Below are 26,715 nucleotides of genomic sequence, written 5' to 3' on the forward strand. Positions count from 1 at the left end.
CCTCCTTAATTTTCTGTCAGACCAGAAAACTTGCGTGGGAGAGTATTAATAGAGTTAAACTGTCTAAACCATTATTGTTGCTTTTTAACAAACCTTGGCATACTAAGGGGAGTTTCAGTGAACTGGAAAAAGCAAATGTTGTGCCAGAATTTTTAAAGGTTAAACAAGATGATCCAGGTAACTATAGGTCAAGCAAAATCACTGGAAGGCTGAGACTAAATATCTCCAACAAAGATGAAGGGATGACCTCATGCCAAATGCCAGCCAGCAAATTTTTATGGATAATAGATCTAGTCAAACAAACTTGATACTGCTTTTTCCAAGATCAGAAATGAAGGTGACAGAGAGAGCTGTGCTGACATTAATACACTTAGGCGTCTACTTTATGACATTTACTTAGTGTTGTTGACACTGCAGTTAAAATTAAATGACAGTGAGTAAAATCAGTGTAATCCAGGGTTACCGAATGGATTAAAAAGGGGCTAACAGAAACATCTTGAAAAGTAATTAGAGTTGAGGAGTATTCATCTCAGAAGTTGCTTCTTGTGGGAACTCATAGGAATCTGTTCTTGGTGTAATACTGCTCAATAGTTTTATCAGTTACCTGGAAGGAAATACAAAGTGATTCCCGAGTAAGTTTGCAGATGGAATGAAATAGTAAGTTGTGGCATTTGGTGAGTTATACTGACTGATCATGTGGTTTAACAGCCAGGGAGACTGCTTTGAGTTGCCTGCTGCTGGAGAAGATGTCTGCTCAAGGGGCAGTACAGTCAGATCCCCCCCATACAAGACAGGACTTGGACAAATTAAGGCTCTAAATGTTTAGCTGTATTAAAATAAGTGAGTAAATAGTTGCCTCTTTACATAGGTGACTGTCTCAGTGTTTATCTACCCCCAGAAAAACAAAGCAGTCTGACATAATTTCCTTTTAGGCTCCATGTCTTAATGGCATAGGAATTCCACCACTAAGGGGACTAGGTGGTGTCACTTCCACTGAATGACCCCTTCTTGAGGTATAAAGAAAACAGGTGTTTATCTTCAGTTTAAGATTATTGCTTTCTATCCAAAGTCAAGTCTTGCAGTGTTTAGTTTTCTTCTTTTTGCATATGAATTTTTTTGCTGCACAGTTTTAAGTGACCATTCTCAAAAGTGCTGAGTACTTCCAAGCACTGTTTAGCTCAGGAGACAAACTTTTTAAAGTCAGGCTATATTTATTTTTAGGTGTCTTGATACAAAGTCTACTTTTAAGTGAAATGTTGGCCCCAATTACTAAAATCAGGCTTAGGTACGTCTACACTAAGAGTGTACAACCAGTGTTGAGATAGGAGCACACAAAATACTCTTGTGGTGGACATAGTTATACCAACAAAGCTAGTACACTGACAAAAGTGAAAAAAGCTATACCAAAGTAGCCACAATTCTGGCATCCAAATTATGTTGATTCGACTTTGTACCTCTTCAAACTCCTGAGAAGCACACTTTGCTAGCAGCCATCTTCATTGCTGACACAGAACTTCCCTTGGTTTTTTTCTGTTTCTAAAAAATCATACAGAATTCATAACGTAGAGTTTTCCTGTTCTGCTTTTCCCAAAAGAGAAACATGTATTTATTTGCCTTTTGGAATGAAGGTCAGAGTAGTACAATACAATGAGGAGTAATAAGGATCTCAGGGAAATTTCTAAGAGGTTAGGGGGGGTGGCAAAAAAAAAAGGGAAATCAAATCTCTCACATAATTTTTAATCTAAAATGTGCTGTCATTAGTTGTGAGTGACAAATCCCATCATCAGTCCAAATGCTACAGTAAATTACCTTCCCTACACAGCCCAACATGTCAATGCAGTTATTAAAGCTTTTAAAAATTTGGTATTTTTGATGCATTGATCAATTTACTGTGTTCCTTTTCTAGCACTTAAATGCATGTTGTAGTCTAGAATTCTTGTCTGAAAATCAGCTCCCCAGTTGTCTGTGGCTTACACTGTTCTCTAGTAGGGCATTTATTGTCATGGATGTCTGGCAATGACTGGTTAGAGTTAAGATGGTGTAGTAGTTTCCATTTTCACTCCTACTTTTACTTTTTGGTGTGAATTTCTCCGTGTTTTATGACACACACTTTCTCAGTGTATAATCTGCACCACATCTAAGACAATAAAAGCTCTAGCTAGATGTTTTTGCTAGAAGCTGTCAATGACACTTACAGATACTGACTTGGGACAACTTACCCTTATACTTTAGAATTTTCACTTGTTTTCTTCCCAACCATAAAAATGAAGGCGGCTAAAAACATAGTTTTTTCCTTCTGTAAATTCAGGATGATAGCAGCACATTGGTCGGCTTGGTTCACAGTTGACAGATTTTTCTTGTTTTCCTAGAAGATAAGATTCTCAGATTATAAGCACAGATTGAAGGGCATATAGAGCACAGAGGGCTTCTGTGAATCACAGCACAAAATCCTTTGTAGTTAGGCATGTGCTCTTTCCTGTTAACCACATCCAATACATTTTACTGTCATTCTGCCTTTGGAAATTATGAGAGAATGCAAAGTGTGGATGTTCTGAAGCTTTTGGGATTTCATCATTGTGGAGGTGTTCAACTAGATACTAGTAGTCAGAAAAGTACTAAATTACATTTTGTCCAATGACATTTCTTATTTTTTTGAGAAGGAAGCAACAGAATTTGAAGGAAAATACCTTGTTTATAGAATCATGCTCCTTTTTAATGAAGAAACTTTATACAAAATGTAAATATCACATTTTTGGTGGGTAAGTTCTCAGGCAATAGTGAATGACTGTACATCAGTATTCTGTTCTTTTGAATTTGTGCCTTATGCAACAGTCTCTACTTATATAAGCCTGTGTAATTTTTCTCTGAAGTCCATACTTTTCCTGCATGAGGTATGTTGAGAGTATTTTTTTGAACAACTGTGTATGGCACAGAGTTCCTGAGTCACAGATGAGAGAAGTGCATGTTGAAAATAATTCAAATTAAGCATAGCATAAAAGATTGGCATATATAGGTCAGCTAAATTTGCTTCAAAGCTAACTGCTTCCTTTGTGTAGGAAGGCTGCTGCTAGGTAGAAGGGGAATGTACAGTGCTTGTTTTTTTATTAAATTATTAAAATCTATATCTTGAAGAATAATTCATTATAAGAATTAATCACTTTGTCAATAAAGTCATTTGTTCAGTGTGACAGTAGTGTGCAATGATGACAGAGCCAGTGGATAATGATTTTTCTTTTGCCTTTTTAATGTTTTTGTCCAGTTTGGCTCGTTAGGGTCATAGAAGAGTTCAGTCTGGATGGTGTCTCAGGAGATGACAGAATCAGAGAATAGTACAGGTTGGCAGGGACCTTTGGAGATCATGTAATCCATCTCCCCTGCTCACAGCATGGTCAGCTGCAGCGAGTTGCTCAGGGCTGTGTCCAGTTGAGTTTTGAATATCTCCCAAGGATCAAGAGTCCACAACCTCCCTGGACAGACAGTTCCAATACTTTATCACCCTCACAGTAGGAAAGCAGTTTATTTTGGAATGTGTTTCATTTGCCTCTTGTTCTGTCACTGGGCAGCACTGGAAAGATTTTGGCTCTATCTTCTTTGCACCTCCCTCAGGCATTTATGCACGTGGATAAGGTTCTCTTCTCTAGGCTGAGCAGTCCCAACTCTCTCAGCCTCTCCTTGTATGGGAGATGTTCTGGTCCATTGATCATCTTTTTGATCTTCTGCTGGACTCTCTCCATTGTATCCATGTCTCTCTTGCACTGGGGAGCCCAGAACTGGATACAGTGCTCCAGACATGTCTCACCAGCGCTGAGTAGAGGGCAAGGATCCCCTCCATCGACCTTCTGGCAACACATTTTGTAGCGCAGCTTAGGATGCTCTTGGCTTTCCTTGCTGCAAGGGCACATCACTGGCTCATGTTCAGGTACGCCAGCCTCCTGCTCAAGCCTGAAGAGCCTCAAAGATCTTTTAAACAACCTGTAGGTAAAGGTGCTGTCAGCAGGGTAGTCACTGGAATGTTCTTGAGGCTTTGTATGTAGCTACACTCTAAAGGAAGGATGGAGACCTTTTGTTTGCTGAGGGGAAAATGCATCCTTGAAATGACAACCCGCCAGCCAAAGATTAAACAAACATTTTAGTGTAGTTTCAGTAACAGTCTGTGGTTGCATTATTTGTGCCTACATACATGTTATCACTCTCCCTTGGGCCATGTATATTCTGCCTGCAGCACAGAGTAACTGGAGTTTGTAGATCGACCTCAGCTGCACAGATGTGAGGACACTTGTGTATTTTGTTTACCTTCTCTTTGCACAGGTACTTTTGTGCTAGTGTAACTGAGTGCTGAAACAGGTATTACTGAATAAATAAAGTAATACATTTTTAGGACATACATAAAAACCGAGTGTTTAAACCTGGCCCTAAAGTTTCTGTGCCTCAGTTTTCCTCTTTGAAAATAAAGCTAATACTACATACAGCACCTCAAAACAGATGTTGAAAGTTTATAGTCCTAAAATATATTGAAATTCTCTGAGTAAAGATTATTACAGGGGGGCTGGGACAATATTTAACATTCTTTTTCAATTATTTCAGATTGCTGCTTATGAATTAATAGGTGAATCACTAAACATAGTATGAATGAGATGCTAACTATATTTTTCAGGAACTGGTGTTAAGACTGAAGGCAGGGATTCTTTCACCTTTTTAGCTGTACAATGGCAAGGCTTTGGAGCAAAACAAACTCCGCTTTTAATTCTTATGATTTAGCACAGGTCTGATTTGTGGGCATGCAGTCCTATTTGTATGATGTATTATCCTTCTTAGGACCAGCCTACAATTAAAATAAAATGACTTAAGGCTTGTTCCAAATCTTTGATATATTGGAAGTTGGCTATAGAACCAACTTTTGTGTCTTTTCATGAATTATTGTAGATAAATAAAGCCACAGTGTTGTTCGAGGAGTGCAATATGTGTTAAAGTGACCCTTGGATAAGAAAACCTGAGAAGTGTGACCAAAAAAATGGTATGGTTTAAATCAAAGTGTTTCATAAAAGTCACCTCAGAATGAATGTTCTTATACGATGGGAAACCATCTGTAACTATACATATTGCATATAATACAACATAATATATATATAATGCTTCCAGAATAATATGTTTGGAGTAAAATAGTGTATTATCAAAAGGATGTATGTAGGGATTTTACTAAACTGCATCTCCTTTTTTTTTAATCTCTCCTCTACTTCATGTATTTCTTCTAACTAGGGAGATAGTGACTGTATGATTCCAGAAACAGTGAGACTGACTCTGAATTTGAAATTATGCTTCATAGTTTGAGAATGGATGACTGCTAAAAAGACAAATCCATTTCTAAAATCAGAACTGTATTATTATGTACAGTTTCTGTCTCTGCTAGTAAACATTTATTCTCTTTGTAAACACTAAGTACATTTTAAGAAAATCAGGGTCAGCATTAGAAGACAAAAAGCTTTATTGAGCTGCAGTTCCCAAACCATTTTTTATAAACTTATCAAAGATATAAATCTTGGGAAGAATGAAGCTGATAGGTTAAAAGTAAATACTTTTCCCAGCTTCCTTTAAAGATAAGCAACTTGATTTGTAAGCCAACAGCACCTGTGCAAGTCAAAACCAATTACATACTTTTTTCATAGAGCAGTGAATATGAATTAGCGGTATTGGTTGGTTTCACAGAATCCAAATTTCACAATGGAGAAGAAAAAGAATTTTTACAGCTAAAGAAGTTATTTTTGTCATGCTTTCTTCTGGTAATATTTTCAGAACAATGTAATAAGCTGTATGAGAGCCATTTTTAGGTGGGTTTATATGCACAGAGATTTGTGACCAGATATCTTTTTATGTATATACTTATAAACAATAGTTTCAAATGTTTTGTGGTGGAGCTCAAGAGGTCCTTTTGAAAACTTCTGTTTATTCTACCCATTTATCTTGCATAAAAGCAAGATAAATGCTGTGTAAGAAAGCAGTACTTCGTGCAGAATTTTTAAGTTCATGTGAAGGAAAGAAATACACTGAGTATTTCCTGCTTACCTCGTATTTCCTTCTAGGTCTTGTCACAGTTTTCTGAACTTGGTTGTCTTGATTTTACTTCGGCCTGAAAGTTGCCATTTGTTGGATCTTGGACACTGAACAAATGCGCTGATTCTTAAGTTATACAAACGTAAACAATTACACCTTTGCAAACTTAATCCATAGCACAAGTTTTGTTTCTGATCACTTTGTGTTCTGTTTTTTAAAACTTGCATAAATGCAGGATTTTAGGGGTATTAAGAAAATAGCATATGGGGTGGAAGACAGATGTCCAAGGGTCAAGATGGCTTTGCTAGCAAAACCAGTGCACTGCTAAGCATTTGTCGGTTTACTGCCTTTCATTATGGGCCACCACTTATAGGTGTATATTAGAACAGAGAGAAGAACATAGCTGAAGGGCAATATGTATGACTGTGAAAGTCTCTTCTATAAATGTAATCTTTAAAAGTCTCTCTCTTTGGATGTTTGGTTGCACAGACATGACTAAAAGATAACAACATCCCGTTAATTTAAAGGAGAAGATAATTTTTTCCTTGCTGTGGCCTTTGTAAGCAGCTTCAAAACTTGCCCATAGTTGCATTAAATTGCTAGATCTGTGTTGATATTTATTTGCAATTGTCATTCTAATTTACACAGAGTGACTGAAAACAGGGATTATTTCAGATCTTGTTTTCAAGAGATTTTTATAAGTTCTATTGGTCGTGTTCTGTTTTCTCTCTGTATTTTATTTCTCTTTTTGTTGATTTGCAGTCCTCAGAAAGGCTTACACAGTGTGTGCCAAGTACTGTTCATCAAAAATAATTTCCAAGTTGTATTAATCTTTTCCAACATATTTTCCTGCATGAAAAAGAAAAAAAAGATACCTGCCAAAAACATTCTTTGGCACATAATAAAATAATTTTGGGTAGCAGACATTTACTCTGAATTCTTGGCAGAAGGGGAAGAGGTCAAATATCCAAGAAAAAAGAGCAGAATGTTTAATATTAGTGAATAATCGCTTCTACAATACTTTGGGTAACTAAGCATACTATAATTTTACCTACAGCTAGGAATCCTTTCTTTTTATTTCCCAGGAACTGTGAAAGTGCTTGTAATACAGGACACATTTCCCAGGGTTCTGAAAATAATTTTAATCATTCAGCAATCCTAATCTTGAAACAAATGTACAAGCCCTATTGTTCAGCTGATTTTTCTAAAAATATATTTCAACTGCAGTTCTCTATTTTAAATTGCTAATGTGCGTCCTTGTTAAGCCCTTTATGTAATTGCAAAGGTAAGACTTCAAAATAAGCAGACACTACCAAAAACAGAGAGGCATCTTAGGATGTAATACTGAGAAAGAAAAAGCTCAGCTAGGAGAAGAATCTCAGTCTGCTGTGAATAGTAAACAAGATGTGCTGTAGGATTTTGTCTACCTTTGTTTTTTAACTGTTAGTAGAATCTTATTAGTGGCTTGAGGCACTAGACACTTATTAACTGCAACCAAACATATTTCACAGAAGCTAGTATCCTTTTTGTGAAACCTTTGCATGTATGTACACTGGGGGTTTATGACCATATTTTTATGGATACATACTTAAATTTAGACAGTAATCTAAGGAGAAGCAGGATAGGGATCCATATTACATTCTCAGTTCTCACTCACTGCATCATGTAGAAGGGGGAATACTAGGCTAAGATGGTAGCTGCAGTCAAGTACAGTGAAGAACATCACTGTAATTCTCTTGGGCCATGGCAAGAAATTACATCATTTACCTGAGGAACTAGATTAGCATTAGGCCCCCAATTAAGAAAATATAGTTGCTCTAAGTTAAGCTGTTTGCTTCTGGTTTTGCATCCAGACATTGCATTCAAGTCTGCCCGTAGTGATCCATGTCCCTTGCTCTTCTCTACACTGGTAAGTCTAGACCTACGGAAGTCTTAATTTAACATTAACTGTTTTGTTTGTACATTAGTATTTGGAGGAAATTACTTTATTAGTGGTCATATTTCACTGGCGTTTTTTGTGGATTTTTTTTCAACTGCACTGGTTGGGCTCTAATTTATTTCAGAACACCACATTGCACCACTCTTCCATTTTTGCCTAACTGCTTAGATGGCACTCCCAAGACCCAGATGTCAAACTTGAGGTGAATGTTTTTCGACTGATTACATCTGATTTCTTTGGCAAGCAATTGTGCAGGCAGCTGTGGAATTACTTGAGTTTGGTAACGTGGTAAAGCAGCTGATGGGATTGTGTGGGGATGTCTATTCCTCCTGCATGTGATTTTCTTTTGACTCATAACACAGTGGATTGTTCCTACTTGATGTTATCTAAATTTCCCAGGATTTTTGCCCATATACCCATTTATAGTCAGAATAGATGACTTTCCTTTGCCCCTCACAACCATATTTTTTTGTTTTCCCCTGCAGCCTGTACAGCTGTAGTCAGCTCTTATGTGCCCTCCATTCTTACATGAATTGTACTTTGGTCAAAGTCTAAGCACTAGTGCCAGGTACAAGACTTACTTAAGAAAACAGGCACTTGTGCATCTGGAAAACTCAAGATTGCCAGTGGATCCCATTATAGCAGCTGCAGGTTGATTCTACTGAGCTAGAAGTTTTAATAAGTTCTAAAGCCTTGCTCTTTTTTGTATCCTGAACCTGCCTGTGTCCTGTACTTTAAAAGAGAACACTACGTTACTTCAGAGGTGAGGGTTGGAGGAGATTGTATTGGGAATTCCCAAAAAGAAAGAAAACACAATGTCAGAGAAATCAATTAAATAAAAAGTGCTGGTTGTTTCCACCTGGAGATGGTTAAATTATTAGAGAAAAAGAAGGGATTGTCAGACAGTTTATGCCTTCTCTTTTTTTTCTCCTCCCTTTTTATTGAGGTAATAACATCACTAATTTAGTCATTTACAGAAATTGAACCTAAGATGTCTGTATTTGCAAACCTCGGTCTGGAGTGCTTGAGTTAAAGAAATAGGAAAATTTACTGAAGGAATGACATAGACTTCCATATGAAATCTCACTAGTTTCCAGGACAGAGGGCCACACTGAGCATTAGTTATACAAAGATTTGTACTCAGTGTTGGGATAAAGATGCTTGAGGTGTGTGTAAAAGGAAACTTTATGTTCATAATTCTTTATTCTCTACAGTAACAAATGTTTCAGTGAAGGACCTTACAGTGTGAATGATTAAACTGAGTAATTTGCAAAGAACTTAAAAATGTGGTTTTTCAAAAATTATTTAAACGGCATACTATTTGGATTTACCAGAGAAAACTAAGTCCAGTTCACAAACAGAAAACTGTTTGTGTTAAGTGTTCTACAGATCACTTAACTATCGTTCATCAGGGCATCCCCAAGGCAACTCCTGAGTAACCAGCAAAGACTGCAAGAGTTTAGAAGTCATTGCTTCCACAGACCCCTCTTTGTCATTCCCCTCACCTGTACAACCACGGCAGTAGGTGCTGTAGCTGTAACAATTCAAGACTGCAGTTTGAAAAAGATGGTTTTTGCGGTGCTAAAAGGATCAGAAACTGAAAGGAGCACTTGGTGGGTGTCAGTTAACTGAGTTGCAACTGCCAGATGAGCTGGTGTAGGGAATACTCAGCACCACCCCAGTTGCGAGCCTAGAAGGAGGAACGCTTTGCTCCCAGAAGAGGTGAGGCACATCTCTGGAGAAGACAGGTCATTCCCCAGGCTGCGTGGCTTCCCAGTTGTCTTTCCTACACCTACATTTCTACTGTGAGCCAGGCATGTTGCAAACAATTAAAACTACGTAGCCTGCAGGTCAGACAAGCAGAACATCATTATGTTAATTAAATAAAATTTAGTCATTTTATGATCAATGACAAATCTAGTTTTAAAGGAAGGCCATTTTTAACTGAAAAAGGAGCTGTCAAAGGAAAAAAAAATCTCTATCATCTCCATTTTTGCAGTTATAGCAAAACCTATCAGTGAAATTTTGCAAAACACAGTCTTACATATGCATTTTTTGGCACTGCCTAGGGCAAGAATTCCCAAATGGCTGTGTATGTACCACTGAGAGTATATACAGACACCTCGGTGTGGGAAAAGATGCAGCACAGAACCAGAACCTGTTACCACTGTCAGTACAAAAAAGTGTGGGAAACTCCCAATGAGGAATTCCACTCAGTTTTCAAGTCTGTTTTTGACTTGCATAACAATTTTGGGGGGTGGAGGGGGTCATTTAAGTAATTTTTTCTTTGTTCATTGTTTCCTCTCTGCTTTTATGCTCTATAAAATGCTTCAAGCCCAACTATTCCGCAGGTAATAGATCACTTCCATTCATACCAAGATTGTCCCAAGATCTTCACTGTTCATTTGAATATATTTTTCATGTATAATGATGTATTTACAGATTATGCATAGTTTGGTGGTTTCTCTTTTCTCATCTTTTTTAAGGCAGAAAAAACCTGGAAGCATTTTCTCAAGTCTTCTGAAAGATGCAGTTCAGGGCACTGGTCATGTCACAGCACAAGTGATTGTCTGGGTCACTGCTATGAAACCCGTTCAGTGTGTGGCTGTGCTTTCTCCTCTTCAGCCCTTTGTGTTTATGTCTTTAACCTTAAAAGCTCAGTCTCATTGCATGTGTCCTCAAAGGGTTTATTACATTAAGATTTTGTTACAGTCACCAAAATGACAGAATTTATGAGAAAGAATGCATATGGACACAGATTTGCAACTTTCATTCGTTTCACTGCTGCTACAGCATTTTCAGTTTGTGTCTACTGTAATTTCACGTCATCCCTACCACATCCTTTCTTAGATCCTGACTACAGAACACCTTCTGTCTCTGTTCATGCTCCTCAACTGCCTTGACAGACTGGAAGTGGGGGTGGTGCTTGTGTTTCAGCTTTGCATCCCTGGTGTGGTTTCATGAAAGTAGAAGGAGGGCCAAGTTAGCAAGCTAACATTTTTTAAAAATTGCCTTTGTTTAATGGAAATCACCTTTTTGTAAGACTGAACTATAGAGCTGCAACTTTGCTCTGCATTTCATTGTACATTGATGATATCTGGTAACTATAAAAGTAAAGCTCAGGTGATTCTTCAATGTTACCAGAAAACTGATGTAGGTACAGCTTCATTGAGGATGTTGTTAACTATTGTTAACTGTGCTATAGTAGTACAAGAAGTTAAGAGGGAATTAGCTGACAGTTGGAGGACTGGTTAGCATGTTTCTGATGTGTTTTTCTTTTAATTACAATTGTGTGGGAGGATTTTTTCAAGAGTGGTGAGAAGCACCATGTCCAGCAGCACCCACTTAAACAGTTTTGCTTTACTGATGTTTCAGTATTTGGATCTTCTCAGATCCAACTGGAGGTTGCTCTTCAGCAACAGTGTACCCAGAAGTTTTGTGTTTCTTCATCTAACAGGTGCTTTGGTAATAGTTTCTTAGCATCAAGAGAAACAGTAAGATAACAAGATTTGTTGCAATAACACAACTGGGTTTTGTACTGAGAAGTTTCTTCTCTCACATGCAGTGAGGTGAGATGTGTTGCTCTTTGGGCATGTGGCAATACAGTACTGGACAAAGAGGTTATCTGTGTTCCATAATCATCTGTCTCCTGGCAAAGAAGGGGCTTAATATGTGGCAGCAGACAACTAAAAAGTCTGTAAGATACCAAATGTAATAATGAGAGGTAAAAAGTCATGGTTAAAATTATGCCTACCATAGATCCATAGTCATGATTTTCCTTTTTTTTTTTTCATTTTCTATCCATGTTTGTTGATTGCCATTTTTATGCCCTCCACCTGTCGTTTTAATCAGAGACCATGTTACAATTTGCTGAACTGGTGACTTACAAACTAGCTGCTGGGGTTTTCAGCAGCCGCCTTCAGTGCTCTTGGACAACAGCTTCATTTTCTCGTTCTTATGTAGACTTGCTGATTTATCTGTCATGTGTTTTTTTAAGTCCATTCTTTTTTAAGAAAGTTTTGTTACTGTTGTTGATTAATTGAAAACCACTTAAATATAAATAAAGAGGGATCTGATTCTCTAATTCTGGTTGGTTGCATGCCATGTATTTATAGATATATGCAGAGATTTCAGTGTTCAGTGGTCAGGCCCTGGATCTCTCAGAGGCAGGCTGTGTATACTTGATACTTGATTTCTTCCTTGTTGTGGTGCCCAGTAACATACCTAGATGTCCTACAAAACTAACAACAAGGGAAAACACTGCCTTGCAGATCTTATAGTCTGTTTTGTGTACAGCAGGGGGTCCAGCAGCTCATAAACTAGACCAGGTCATAAAGAGCAATACAGAATAAGAATTGGACCAGGGATTAGATAAATGATACTGCAGTTTTTCAGGTGAGCTTTTTCCGTGCTTTATTTTCATGCCTAGTAATCCTGCATAATTCTGTTGATAGGCAGACCTGCCACTTCCTAAAAAATGTCCAAAGCATCCCAAACATTCCCCAAAACTGGGAGCGTGCCAGGAAGGAAAGTTAGGGTTGGGAAGGGAGATGATAGGGGTTGTTACCAGGAAAAAGAGAAAAGCAGCAGCAAAATAAAATGTGTAGTGGGGGGAAGGGGAGAATCACAGAGAAATACATATCTCGGTTTCAATGCCTGCGGTGGGAGGCATTCTGTTTCTCAGCTTGTTTTTATTAGCTATCTATGTTCATAATTGAACTAGCTGCAAAAAGGATGTTGAAAAGAGAAAAAAAGCATTAGTATGGCACGAGCCCAAAATCACATCCCCAGCCTGCACACAAGTGGACATTGCAGTGATACGGGGGAAATCCCTTAACGGACAAAACTATAAATGAAACTACTCTTGACAAGGGGAAGAGGCACAGCTATATTTAATGGCAGTATTTTCATTTGAAAGCTGCCTTTTTTTTTTTTTTTTTTTTTTTTTTTTTTTTTTTTTCTTGTCTATTTGGTGGAGACCGTGAGGGTTCTTCCTGTTTGAGACAGTGCATGGGTGGTTTCCCCAAGGCTTTTAATGTTAGATTAATGCTCTGGAGACAGTGTGATGATAAATGGGTTCCTACAGTTATATCTACATCCTGTTCCCCCTCCCCCCTCCCACAGCTGCCCCTACGTGCAGTTGCTCTGCAGCGCTCGCCTTCATACCCAGCAACAGTTCTGAGCAGCTTCATCCAGCATTTAAGGCAACACTCTTTAAAATTTGTCCACTGAAATCCTTTGATTTTTGGTGCCATCACCTTCACTGCCACTTATTTACTCAGACAATGACAAAAATAAAACAGGGAAGAGAAAGACTTCTGGCTAAAATACAGGCTGCCACATTGGGTTGTCATGTGCTGCCTGGCAGATCCCAATTAATTGCTTTTGCTGTTACTGTACACATACAGAAATTAGGTCTTTCTGTAGTTTCACATTTTAATGGTAGTGCTCTGCCCATCATATATACAATATATGCGAGAGAATTTGAAATCCCTGGTATAAGGGAATGTCTCCCCTGTGTCAGCTGCATCTATGCCTGGATTTTGTACAACTTGCACGCTGGTAGGGATTTAAGTGTGCAGCTTCAGCAAACAACCAGCACTGAAATATTCAGCAAGGGAAATGGAGACTTGAGGCACTTTTTTTAGCTGGACCTGCCCTTGTGGCAATTGATGTTTTTCGTGTGTTTTGTGGGGGGTTTTTTTGTTTCAGTTAGTGCAGTTATTTTTGTCTGCCTGCATTTCCATTTCTGTACACCTCCCCAGGTGGTGGGGGATGGGTGGTCAGGATGGCTCTGGATGACCTCCCCGGCTCCGTGCCGCCAGCCCACATCCTTCTGCTTACACGGCAGTGTCTCTCAGATCTCAGGACAGAATTATTTTTAGACCATGAAGGTGTATCTGACTGGTGCATTTAGATTTCATGTCATGGCTTCCTTTTCCTGCTCTCAGGTTTCTCCCACTCGGCCTTTACCTTCGGTATCGAGAGCCACATCAGCCAGTCCAACATCAACGGAACACTAGTGCCACCTGCCGCACTCATCTCCATCCTCCAGAAGGGACTCCAGTATGTGGAGGCTGAGATCAGCATCAATGAAGTAAGTACCACCAACCCCCTCCCCCTGTGCCACCGCCACTGCCCCCACTGGCCAGCACATTGGAATGTGCCAAGCAACACGTCCCAACAGCCCAGAGACATGAGCCACTGGTACCCAGTTTCTCTTGATCTGCTTTCATTTTATTCCTCGTACCTCACCCCGTTCCCAGGTGAGAGCTGAAAAGCTCTGAGACATATTTCAGTTTTTAGCTGTGGCATTGAGGCCTTCTTTGTGCTATTTAAATGGATATTAATGGTGTTTCTGCTACCCCAGGCAACAGATGTTGGGTGCACAGGTTCTTGCAGCAAACAAGAAAAGCCATCTGTGTTTTTACGGCCTTGTGTTTTCAAGGTCACAGCAGAATTTGGCAGGGAAAACCTACAGTGTAGGTTAAAACTTCACTCCCTGACACCTCCTAGCAGGCAGCACTGCTTGCAAGCCATGAGAAGCCTGATAAAAAATCCATGGAGGTCACTGGAGAGTGATTTCAGTGACTTTGACTCAGATCATATAAGACCAGGCATCCTGTACATGCTGAAACCGGTGTGTGTAAATTCTGATTGTGTCTGGGGTGCAGGTTGTCTGTGGGGATTGTACAAACAGCCACAAAGTGTCTCTGTCCTCCTTGAACTGCCAGGGGAAACAAAGAAGGGATGTGGGAAAAGCCAGTGTTTTTGCCCTGCCAACCTTAAAGACATGATGCTTTGAGAGGGAGTGAAGCATGACAGATAAGCAAGCATTGCTTTACAAAATATTTACCATACATATTTGTGATTGACAGACATCTATAATAAACATTAATACAAAAAAGCTTTTGCTTTTTCCTCTGTACCTGAATGTAGCATGTGAACAGCATGGGTGAAAACAAAGGGATATAAAATGGAGAAAAGGTGGTGTTGTTTGCAATGAGTAGTTTGAAAACTCTTGTTTTTATCCAAACATTCTGTGTGGTTTTCTTTTTATGACTTGATAATCACTTATAAGATTTGTGTATGTGTTATTTTGTAATTGGGGCAATGACATTTGACATTTGTGCCAGGCTGCACTTTGATGCAGTTGTAATAACAAACTTGTGTTAGGAAGCTGTCCCATTTTGCTGCTACTTAACATTTTGCCCCATGCCTGAAATTGGAGCCACACAGTTAGAAACTTTCAGCTGTGAACAGCACCTATATCAGTTCAGGTTGTATGAGACCTGTAGGGACCTGCTTTTCATGGGTCCAGCTTCAGAATTGCCCTAAATTGAGAGAACAATCTAAAAATAGGTCTGTTGTCACCATTAAAGTTTATGTTGCTCTCATCCTGGTTTGATTCAGGTTGAATAAGGCCCTGAGCAACCTCGTCTTAGTGGAAGATGTCCCTGCCCATTGGCGGGGGTTGGAACTAGATGTTCTTTAAGCTCCCTTCCAACCAAAGCCACTCTATGGTTCTGTTCAAATACATCCTGTTAAATATGTTACACCTAAGCAAAGGCCATTTTTGCTACAACTGACTGCCAGTAAGGGCTACGTTTATGCTTCGTATATACTTTTTTACCTGTATTACTTGAGTGGCAAGTAATCAATAAACTAGTGTATAATCTGTAAACTAGTGTGTATAAAATTATTGTTTGTGGTATGTTGAGGGCAGTCATAGTCCAGTGAGCAGTTTTACAGTTGAAAATGTAAGATGGCAGAATCCATTGGCAAACCTTTTGTTTATTGCGCAGCAAGGATTTGAGTCAATATTCAAATAAATGTCAGCAGAGACATTTACATAAAAAGATGTTGAGGAGAAAGGGAGATGATATTTTTCTTGTCTGATGACTCTTTCCTCATTTTTCTTCACTATGAGGAAACAAATATGTATTATCTTAATATTGTAATTTTAAGGGGTAATGCAATGACTAGTCCAGCAGAAGCATAGCAGTCAGGCAAACAGCTACTTTTCCTTATTAGTTGTTGTTATCTATTGAAAATTATATTGTTTACCAGTTACGTCATTTATCCATACCCTAATCTTATCTGCTATTTCTCAAGCACAAATCTCTCACTGCTGGGCCATTATTGTTTCAAAGAATTAAAGGGAGTTTGCAGAAGACTGGTAAAATAGCACTTTATAAAGACTTCTAAAATCTTTTTCCTATATTTAATAGGAGAGTGAAAGTGAAGAAAAGCTAAGTAGATACAGCAGTTGTTGATCTGAGTCTGTATTAAGTCTTAAAAAAACAGCCCTTAAAAATTTATTCAATTGGTTGTTAAATCTGAAGCCTAATTTACAGAAATCAAAAGGAAAGTCATTACTATTATGCATAAAAGTAGTGGAATAAAGGAAAAATAATGACAAGGCTGTCCTGTGAAATCAGCTGCAACGTGTGGTGCTAGGCTGATGAACACTGTGTAAGAAACCACTGAATTTGTGCATACATCATGTTTTGGCTGAGTTTCATTATTCATCAGCTTCTTCCATTCCATTCCTATGCTCCTGCAAATGCAGGAAGACAAACAGTTTAACCAAAGTCTGTTTTTGCCTTTGTCATGGCTTTAGCCATGACTCTTTTTTTCAAATAGAAAACAAACTGAAACCTTCTGTCATCTGTCAGACATATTTTTTCCCACAGCATAATTTCTGTTGCCTCTGTAAAGCATTTATATGGTTAGATTTTCTATAAAATTCCAACAGAATACTTTTTTACTGAACAGATTTCTAAGTGGACCATGAGTACCACCACCATGGATCTGAGAGAGAGCCGGTCCATAGTCATGTGGCACCGTTGGATAAGTCAAAGTGCAGTATCTTCACACAACCTAGTTTTGTTTCCCTGCGTCATTACCTCTTTGCCAGCCTCAGTGGTGAAGATCCTAAACTTGGGGTTTCACTTCTGCTCATTTTCCCTGCAGGATGGTACAGTATTTGACGGCAGGCCAATAGAATCACTGTCTCTGATAGACGCGGTGATGCCTGATGTTGTTCAGACCCGACAGCAAGCGTTCAGAGAGAAGCTCGCTCAGCAACAAGCCAGTGCAGCGGCAGCAGCGGCAGCAACGGCAGCGACAGCTGGAGCAACGACGACCGCTGTTTCCCAGCAGAACACACCAAAGAACGGAGAAGCCACTGTGAATGGAGAGGAGAATGGGGCACATGCAATAAGTAAGACAGTTTTTGTTGTAAGGCAGTTTTTGTTTCAGTGATATTCTTGTACTTAATTGCAAGGTGGGCTGCAAGGTGTACTTTCTGCAAGGTGGTAGAACTAAGGGCAGTGCTTTCAGGAGGACGGGGTATTTCTAGAAAGGTTGCCAAGTAAAAGTGGCGTTTTGTGTCACAGTGCTGTGCTTTACTGGTCTCCTCTCAGAATCCAGAAACTTCAGATGTCTTCAGAATTGCAAGTTGAAGACAGGATCAAGAAGTGGAACTCTATGCTCTCTCCTTAGAGCAGGTTTTATTGATATTATCAGCTTTATAGGTGCTTTTAGATATTTGATAAAATTTGGGACAAGCTGTAGCCAAAGCTTGTCATTTTGGCCAGGCTAGGAGAAAGATGGGTTGAGAGGCTGGGACCTACAAGCCATATCTGTGTAAATACAGTATGACCAGAGTGTAGCCTTGTGCAGTAACTGTCTTATGAGAATCCATTGCCTTGGCATGGTCTTTGGCCCAATTTGGCCTATATCAGCTTCCATTCTTGTACAATGGGGCTGAGCATAGGATTATCCATAGCCTTACTGTCATGGTCTTTAGTCCAGTTTGGACTGTACCAACTATCCGTCCCTATTCAGCATTGCCAAGCACAGGATAAGGAGTCACTTGTACCAAGGACCATTCCCAGGAGACAGCTTGGATGCACCCAACCTGTCTTGAAGGCACAGAGGAAAATTGTTCCTCAGCCTTTTATTTAATAGCACATGCTTAGTCATACAGTTTGCTGCAGGTACATAATAGAAGATCCTACCTTCCTGGGATTTCCTTGGTTTGTGGGAACAGTCAGTTCTCAAGAGCTCTGAATTCACCTTTGCTCATGTATGACCAAGGGAGACTGCACTCGTGTCTTAGACATCTGAAGTCAGACATGTCAAACATGGAGTGGACATGCCTGCTTGTGTAACTGGATCTTGATGATGTGCTAACATTGTGAGGCAGATGTGATTACTGGTTCTGGTTTCTGTGTGCAAGTCCTATTAGGGTACTACCTAACTTCTGAAATGAGACCTTATTGCCCACTTGCCTCCTTAGGGAATTCTAGAGGAACATGCATGTCAGGTTTTGTAGAAGTCCCAACAGCTCTTTGGCTTAGACAAGTGACAGGTCAGGATTGTAGTCATGTAACAGATTTTGTTTGTTCTGCAGTGTAGATACCCTTATCAGTCTCCATCTTTCATCTGACTAGATTCCTGTGTGGGTGAGTGAGGAAAATGCTTTCAAACCAGGTTTTTCTTCAGAGAATTCGAGTTAGACAGGATAGTTTTCCCCAGTAAAAATGCAATTATTTAAATTACATTTTTCATTTGAGAAACCAAATGTAAAAAAAAAGCACTTTTAAACGTATCAAACGCTGACATTTTGGGTTTTGACACATTTCTTCAGGTGATACATGAAAATTTTTGGAGAATGTCTTACTATCTCAGGACCAGGAAAAAACAAGTTCTTAAGGTAGAAAACTGATTATCAGCTTATCACAAATAGAGAACCATTCAGACTTATTTCCTTCTGATCCAAAGAAACATACATTATTAATGAATTAATAAAAGGAAAGCCTTAAAGATCAGTTCAGGTTTATAGCCACACTCTAAGCCTTGATTTCTCAGATCTAACATTAATGATTCTCACAGCTATTTTTAGTAGAAGAATTTTCACAAAGAGTTGCAGACCTTTTCTTGGAATGTTGAGAAGGAAAAGTCCTTTATGACTATTCCTGGGAGAAAAAAGTAGTACTGGGAGACCTATTGGGTAGAAAAGACTGCTGATATGAAAGCTGTGAGAAACTTCCCAAACCTTCCCAAAACCAAAAGTTTTTACTTTTGTTGGATTCCATAGAACTGGCATGTGTTAGGATGGGTTTGAATAATGTGAAATTGAAAAATGATAACTAGCATCCTTAGTCATTACCTGGAAGTCACCCATATATCAACCTGTCATAAAAAGGCAGGTGAAAGAGGTGTCTTTGAGAAGTTATCTAGTTTGCATTTATTCTGGCACAGAGTTCTCCCTGACATTGTAAGTCTTTCCAAAAAAGTTTTAATATATTTAATATAATATGATTGATTTTTGTATGTGGTATTACCCGTATAAAATGATAGATTTAAGAAAGAGACAAGAAAAATAACAACAGTTTGAGGTGCAGATTCAGATACTAAATAAAAAAACTCTACCTTCTCTTGTTGCTTCCCAAGTAATGTTTTCAGTTTTAAGTCACTTTAAATATTATAGGAAAAAATTAAAGTCTGCATCTAGAAATGGAGCCAAACTTTGGATTGTTTTAGAACTCAAATACTTTTAGTGTAGTTTGTTTCATATTAATTGCAAAGATTGGCTTGGGTTTAAGAAAAATAAAGCTCTGGAAAGAGGACTATGCCCTGTTCCTTTGTAACTACAGCCATAAAGAACAACCTCAGTGAAAGGCCTGTTGAAGATTCAAATAAAAAAAAACACATTTCCTGAGAAAAGACAGGGTTAGCAGTTGGAAGATCTTTAAAATACATATATATATATTTTTATTTGGAGGACATAGAGAGTTAATATTACCAGTGTTTTGAATTGTTATTTAAAAAAAACAAAATAACTTCAGTCGTAATAGCTTGGGGGAATAAGACTTTTGATTTCCAGTTATTTGGAATTTTTAATTCATTTGAGGAAAAAAATTAGAATATAGTGTAGACTTAACCAGAGATCTTCTGACCTTTAGAAAATGTTTGTGTTAACAGAATCCTCCTCTCTGTGACCTGAAGATTATGGTTTTCACCTGTGAGGGTCTGCTGCACTTGGTAGAACTGCCTTCTCTTTTAGAGACTCTTTCAGAGGCAGTTTTGTGCAAATGTCCTCTTAACCAAATGCTTTCTGCTCTGAAGATACTTTAAAACAAAAGAAGCCTGTTCTTGATGGTTACTAGATATCACCTATTTATTGTCATTCCCCATGCACACATTGTGGCTGCATCCATAGGAAAGCCAAATTTTCAGGTGAGACCAGGGCTCACAAGAGCTTGTGCTATGTAAGGAGCTTGTCACTCCTATGAGTGTGCCATTTTGTGCTCAGGGGGTTCTGCAGTTTTTTGGTGTTATCATAATTATAACCATTGTATACTGCTAGTGTCTTTCTGAATCTGACAAGAGCCTGAGGCAGTATCACAGAAGCCTGAACTGTCCTCTTTGTTCAGTGGGGCATTTTAACTTTTGTGCTGAACAATAACACTCTAAATATGAATATTGCTGACTACTGATGAAAATAGGAAGAAAACACATATAGTGTGAACATTTTCAAATGATTTCTGAAAGACTCTTCATCTTTCCATCTTTTCTCCTGAACCACGAAGGCTGTAGTGTGAAAATCATTACTGGAAGACAATACAAAATCATCCTGCAGGTATTTCATTGCTCCCAGAGGCCAGTCATTCTTGCATGTACTAATGCAGGTATCAGCTAATCAAGGTTTCTTTTTCACAGCATGATTATTTGTGGGGTTTTTTTTCACAGCAGTTAATAACATTCAAAGTGTGTGTCTAGGTTCCTCCATCTGGCCATCTACAAACAAAAAATATTTCTAAGTATCAGATGGCTTTGCTCTGATAGCACCTCTTGACTCTGGGACCTTGGAGTAATGCTGCTTCCCAGCTGTCGTTTGGTTTTAATTGAGAGTGAAAAGCAGACCTGCCTTTAGAGCCAGGCAGGTAACAGTAGGATCCAATGTTGTAAGAGTAGCATCTCATTTAAATTTTTCAAATTAAAGTGCTCGAAATATCTTCTTGATTTACCCCCAGCTTCCAGCTCACACTGTGAACAGGACACAGATGAATGCATAACCATTGTCATGCTGCTGTTTTTCTCATGAAAATATGCTTTAAACCTGGTGAATCTGTGCTGTGCTGAGAAACAGACGATTGCGAGTTCAGGGCTTGTATGTTCTGGAGGGATTTAGCATTGCTTGTTCTTCAGTGCCTGACTGCTCAGAATATCACATCAAAGCTCCCAGCTGCTAGTGTCAGGCTAAATCTTGAGTAATGGTATAGCTTGACAGTATTACTTTTAGTAGTCATACACATAGGGAATTGTCAAGGACAATGATTAACGAATGGGCTCAGCATAGTTGTAGATTTTACAAATAAGCATTTCTAATGTTTAATTTTTGTAACAAGTCCATAGGTAATAAGTGTAGTTAAAAATACAGGTATCTTTAATTAGAAATGGGGTGTGAAACTACTGTTAGTTGTTTTCTGATTTTGATATTCAGTGCTGTGCAACTCATTGAATTACATGTAGATTCCATTCTGTCTGTAACGTAGATGTGGCACAGACATACTTTTAGGGTACTTGACCAAATGTACAATGAGAAGTGCTACTGGTGTGACTCAGCATAAATTAGGCAGAGACAAACAAGGTATTTGAAAGCCCGGGTAAGGGTAGAAATCTGGATGGCAGTTGTGCAGTGTCATGCAAGTCTGTTTTCCCAGTCGATGGGCAACAGCTCAGCAAAGCAGGAGTATGAGGACAGATGGCTGATTTTAAATGCCATAAACATGTGGCAATAAAAGAGCATAATTATTCTACTTGCAAACCTATGGATCTCCATATGTGATTAAAGAATGACTAACTAAAAGACTTAACCCAGAAAGAGCACTTGCATTTTGATCAGTCAGAGCAGATCAACTGGCCAAAGCATTGATTAGGTAACAGGAGGCTACCTTGCCTCAGCCTGCCAGCTACCCACTCTTGGGTCTGCTCCCTGCAAAATGGGCCACACTTCTGTGTGTAGCATCTGCTGTCTGCTGTTTCAGTGTGTCACCTGTCCTTGGTTGGTGTCTTGTTTGCAGAGGATAATAATATTGTGTTGCTGCCAGGAAGTGTAGCTAGAGCTTAATGAGGAAGATTTATAATGAAGCAGGGAAAGTCTGGAGTAAAAACATGGTTGGTGATGCAAGTTGGAATGAATGGTTACTAAGAGAAATTCATCATTTACAATTCACTTTTTTTTTCGTTAAGGAAATAAAAAAGCTTTATAAAAACAAAGTTACTTAGACTGCAGTCTAACGAACCACAGAGTTACAGCATGCATATGCTGTAATATCTAAGACTCATTTGGTACCTTTTTTATGTATTATGAGAAGGTGATCACTCGCCATTTCCCTGCCATGCTCTTGGAATGAGGTCCTTTCTTGGTATATTCTTTGTGAGTAGCACACATATTACTTACAGGACACTGTGTAAGAAAATGTATGTGCCGTATGTTACTTTTTTAAAGTATGTTAAAAATCTGTAAGTAATTTTTAATGAAGCCAGCATAAAAAAAAAACTATACTGAAATAAATACTGACTGTTTTGGGGAAGAAAAGCTACGTGCATTGATACAAAATATTTTAGAAAGCTCTACATTTTGAGGAAATGTCAGAAATTTGAATTGCTGTAGGGAAGAAAATAGAGTAATATGGTCAGTGACACAACATAGAGTATTATTTATATGTTGATGTAAGCTTTAGGTCATGGGTAGCTAGCTTGTTTTTAAAGCAGACCTAACTGCATCTTGTAAACTACTTTTTCTGATCTGTCTCCTCACAGATAATCATTCAAAGCCAATGGAAATTGACGGGGATGTTGAAATTCCTCCTAACAAAGCAACAGTCCTTCGGGGCCATGAATCAGAGGTGTTCATCTGTGCCTGGAACCCTGTCAGTGACCTGTTAGCATCTGGGTAAGACCATGACTGAAACCAGCTTCTGCAGTTAGAGTATATTCAGAAATGCAGGAACTTGCAGGTGTATTCGGGGTGTGAATATTCTCCAAGCTGTTTTTTCGGCCTGCAGCACGTTTTTTTTCAGCAGTACTGTACCTGTGGGGCCCCCCGGTGGTCTAGTGGTTAGGATGCAGTGCTCTCACCATCGCGGCCCGGGTTCGATTCCCGGTCAGGGAACCCCTCCGGGCAGATGGAGCTCGTCAGCCCTGTAAGGCCATCCATCTAAGAGAAGGTCACTCTAAACAAACCTACGTCCTGAGGACCTCGCTGCCACTGTCCGAACTTCCCTTGGCCCCGGCAGTTGAACCTCAGGATTAAAGGGTGGGCTCAGTTCAGCGCACACTGTGTCTCACCTAAAAAATCCACTGCGCAGGCTCGAAGGGTAAAGACCTTTCCCAAATCTTCGTTCACGAAGACAGGCCATACTATACTATACCTGTGTAACAGTTAAGAAATTATAAGATGATGCAGAATATGAAGCATTTTTACATTTAAGACGTACACTCTGTGGCCCTGAATACAGTCAAATTTTTAAAATATTTTTTAAATCACTATGGAGAATTCCTAGAATATTTGAAATTTGTGTAATCTACTGCTCTTGGTTAATGGTTCGCATTGGGATCTCAGACATTGGCATCCATGTTTTCTTTCTAAAAGTATAGAGATGGGAGGCTTCAGACTGGACCTAAGTTTGTCCAATGAGCTGAACATTAAGGAGAGGTTTGAGGAAATGTTTTGGTTTAGTGTCATTGGAAGGGAGTCCAGTCTATCTTCTACAGGACTGCTCAGCAATGACCACCACAGCATGGCAAGTGGATCAGTCAGGAGACTGACTTACAAAAAGCACTTTTGATCCAAACAAAAGTACCATTGTAAACATACCCTAAGAGCTACATGCTGGCACTGTTGGAATCTGTGTTTGGTCATGCTTAAAGTTAAACCTTAACATGAAGGCTAAACTTAAGAAATCTAGCTGGGAACATGGAGGAAAGCTGATCTAACTTAGACCAGGTAAATCGCTCAATGTTACTTAGCAGTATTAGAATACATTTCTCACAAGGAAGAGGAGAGTCCTTATTTTATTTTCAGCTTTTGGCAAGATCATCAGAATAGTCTTCTTGTCTTTATTCACTTAATACATGAGAACAAGGAATTATAGTGTAAATGGGAAAGAAAATTCAAGTAAATTCAAGCTTGGATAAACAGCAGAGATCTCTAAGAGAGTGAAGATAGAAATTTCAAAAAAATAATTTCAGACAACAAACTGAATTCTTGAAAACCAGAAGCCTGCTGAATATGCTTCATTCTGGAATGCTTTGTTTCAGGCCTGGTAGTACTTTTAGCATTTGCAGCACTAAGTATGTTCATTTATTCATTTCAAGCAAGTCAGTGCTTGCCATACTGGACTGCTTCCCTAGAATCTGTGGTTCACAGTCCTAGTGTTCACAGTTTAAATGGGGGAGCATTTAATAAACCAGAGTATGTAGTGCAGTGACTGAGGAACCAGTCTGTGTTTAACTTTGCCTCAGAGTAGTACTAAGCACTGGTAGATGGATCCCTGGGACAGTGGTATCTTACACAGCTTCAGTTAAACCTGGAGGATGATAATCAGAACCATTAGTCAGATATCCAAGGTAGAGGAGTACCCTCTCACTACCCCTTCAGTGAAGCTTTACCCTTCAGCGTAATTGGTCCTTTTTAATAAGCTTTGCTACTGACTGTAGAAGTGCATAAATATACTCATGGTTACGAAGTACAGTCAAATGCTGTGTCTCATGGAGACTAACAGCAATGCAGCATGTGCATCTTGATCAGATTTTAGCCTGCTCATAAGAAACGAAGTAGGGACACAGTTTAGCCTTCGGGTAAGGCAGCTGCCAGTGCCTGATGAAGTTGGCATGAGTGACGTGGCATGGAAGGCACAGAAGAGAATGAAACTGAAGGAAGAGAGCTGAGTGATTATGCCACTGCACAAAGAGGCCTTTGAGATGTCTGGTATAGTAACAGTGTGAGCTATTATCTACAGGTAAACTCTGTGTTACAGCACCAATTGAACAAGGGGGAGAAATTCCCAGAGATCTACAGTGTGCTGCAGTTCTGTTTGCCCTTTACGAAGTAATGATTCAACAAAAAAGACCGCAGTTAGTCTGACGCATGAACGTCAAATTATTAGATTCTATAATAGCCATATTGTGCTACCCAGTCCATAGTTTTCTTCTGTTTTCCCATCTGCTTGATTGTACCCATCTGTTGTCTTAAAAAATACATTTCAAAACCTAACTATTAAATAGAGGAATTAATAACACATTTGTTTTGTTCATAAAGTGCTGAATCAAATCTCAGTTCATGGCAAAGTATTTTCTTCAAGCCTTGTTATGCAAGCAATAAGTTTTTCTAACAATTAGGAGCAACAGTTTAGACAGCAACCTGATGTAATCCTCAAAGAACCAGAAGAATAATGCAGGTTCAGAACCTTATCTGAAGCAAGCTGTTTAAGAGCAATATAGTATGAATTACCCAAAACTAGAGCGTTGGTTTCCAGATTTAGTGAGTATCCCACTGAGAGAAAGGGATTTTGATATTTAATGTCTCATCTACCCAGTTGCTGATTTTTTAGTGTGTAAAGACTGGCACAGGAATATATACTCTCTGGGCTTTGCAAAGAGCTGTTTCAAAATACAACATAGAGACAGGAATTTCTCTGATCAAATAGCTAGAAAAAATATATTCTGCAGCTACTCTTCCTCTTCCACCACACCCATAACCCTTAAAGCTGAGGATGGGGAGACTAGAAATACCAGTAAAGGCTACCAGAGAAAGGCATGACTATCACCAGATGCCTATGAGAAGAATGCTTAGATGTTATGAACAGAAGCATTATTATAATACAGTGAAGTGTGTGCATACAGCCATGTATACATATAGCCTTGATGAAGGAAATCAAAATTCCAAAACAAATAATTGCAGTGTGTTTTGGACAGGTTAAAAAAAAAAGAAAAAAAAATAGGTGCTTGAGTAAATCTCAAGATTTGGCCACTGCCAACCATAAGTCCAAAGACTGATTTCTTCCAGTAGTTATCTTTCAATATCTAAGTTTTAATTTTATGACACATTTAAATTGTTGCAGATGGTTATGTTCCCTGGGTATTGTAGAAACCCATTACAGCTGCATTCACATTAGTAAACTAACCATGCCTGGGAATATTCCTAGGCACTGAGGCCAGCTGGCACAAAACGGCTGGTGTCTGTGCTAGCAAACTGCCCTGGCTGCCAAACAAACTGCACACTGGGAATCGTCTCTGGACATTGTAACCACCAAGCCATGCCCAGGAGTTATTCAGAGAGAACATCAGGGCCCCAAGCAAGACTGCTAATTAAAACCAGCCAAAATCTGGCCAGGGAATAACCTGTCAGTTTGCTTGCACAGGTCATCATGGTCCAGTGACACAGTGTTCTGAACATGCTTGAATTTCCCAGTGTGGAAGTGGATGGACTGTAAATGTCAAGGCTGCTAGAGCCTTGAACTCCAAAAGCTTTTCCTGTTGAATTCAGGATGTTTCTGTCATCATGTTCCACTGCTGCTTCCAAGAGTGTGTTCTGTTCTGTGACATCCAGCCATACCCTTCAAGTAATTCATGTAGCTGTGAAGCAGAAGGACCTGGCCTCATTACCAAAAGCCAACAGTAGATTTCTTTGCTTGTCTTTGCTGATCTAT

At 39.1% G+C, this 26,715-nt stretch overlaps 1 protein-coding gene across 5 annotated transcripts in view; it reads left to right on the forward strand.

Moving 5' to 3' along the window:
* The window catches only part of TBL1X (transducin beta like 1 X-linked), a 198,715-nt gene that overhangs the window by 147,402 nt on the left and 24,598 nt on the right, over window positions 1-26,715 (forward strand). For 4 of the 5 annotated variants that reach the window (XM_039379237.1, XM_027735262.2, XM_027735258.2 and 1 more), the window contains 3 exons: window positions 13,939-14,084; window positions 16,964-17,213; window positions 22,826-22,958. In XM_039379237.1, the coding sequence (XP_039235171.1) occupies window positions 13,939-14,084; window positions 16,964-17,213; window positions 22,826-22,958 (529 nt within the window). Of the gene's footprint in view, window positions 1-12,332; window positions 12,383-13,938; window positions 14,085-16,963; window positions 17,214-22,825; window positions 22,959-26,715 lie in introns of those variants that run through there. The other variant, XM_039379240.1, reaches the window with a different exon arrangement.

This window comes from Pipra filicauda, unplaced genomic scaffold (assembly GCF_003945595.2).
Source record: "Pipra filicauda isolate LSUMZ 115617 unplaced genomic scaffold, ASM394559v2 scaffold160_size1671714_pilon, whole genome shotgun sequence".
Taxonomy (NCBI): Eukaryota; Metazoa; Chordata; class Aves; order Passeriformes; family Pipridae; genus Pipra; species Pipra filicauda.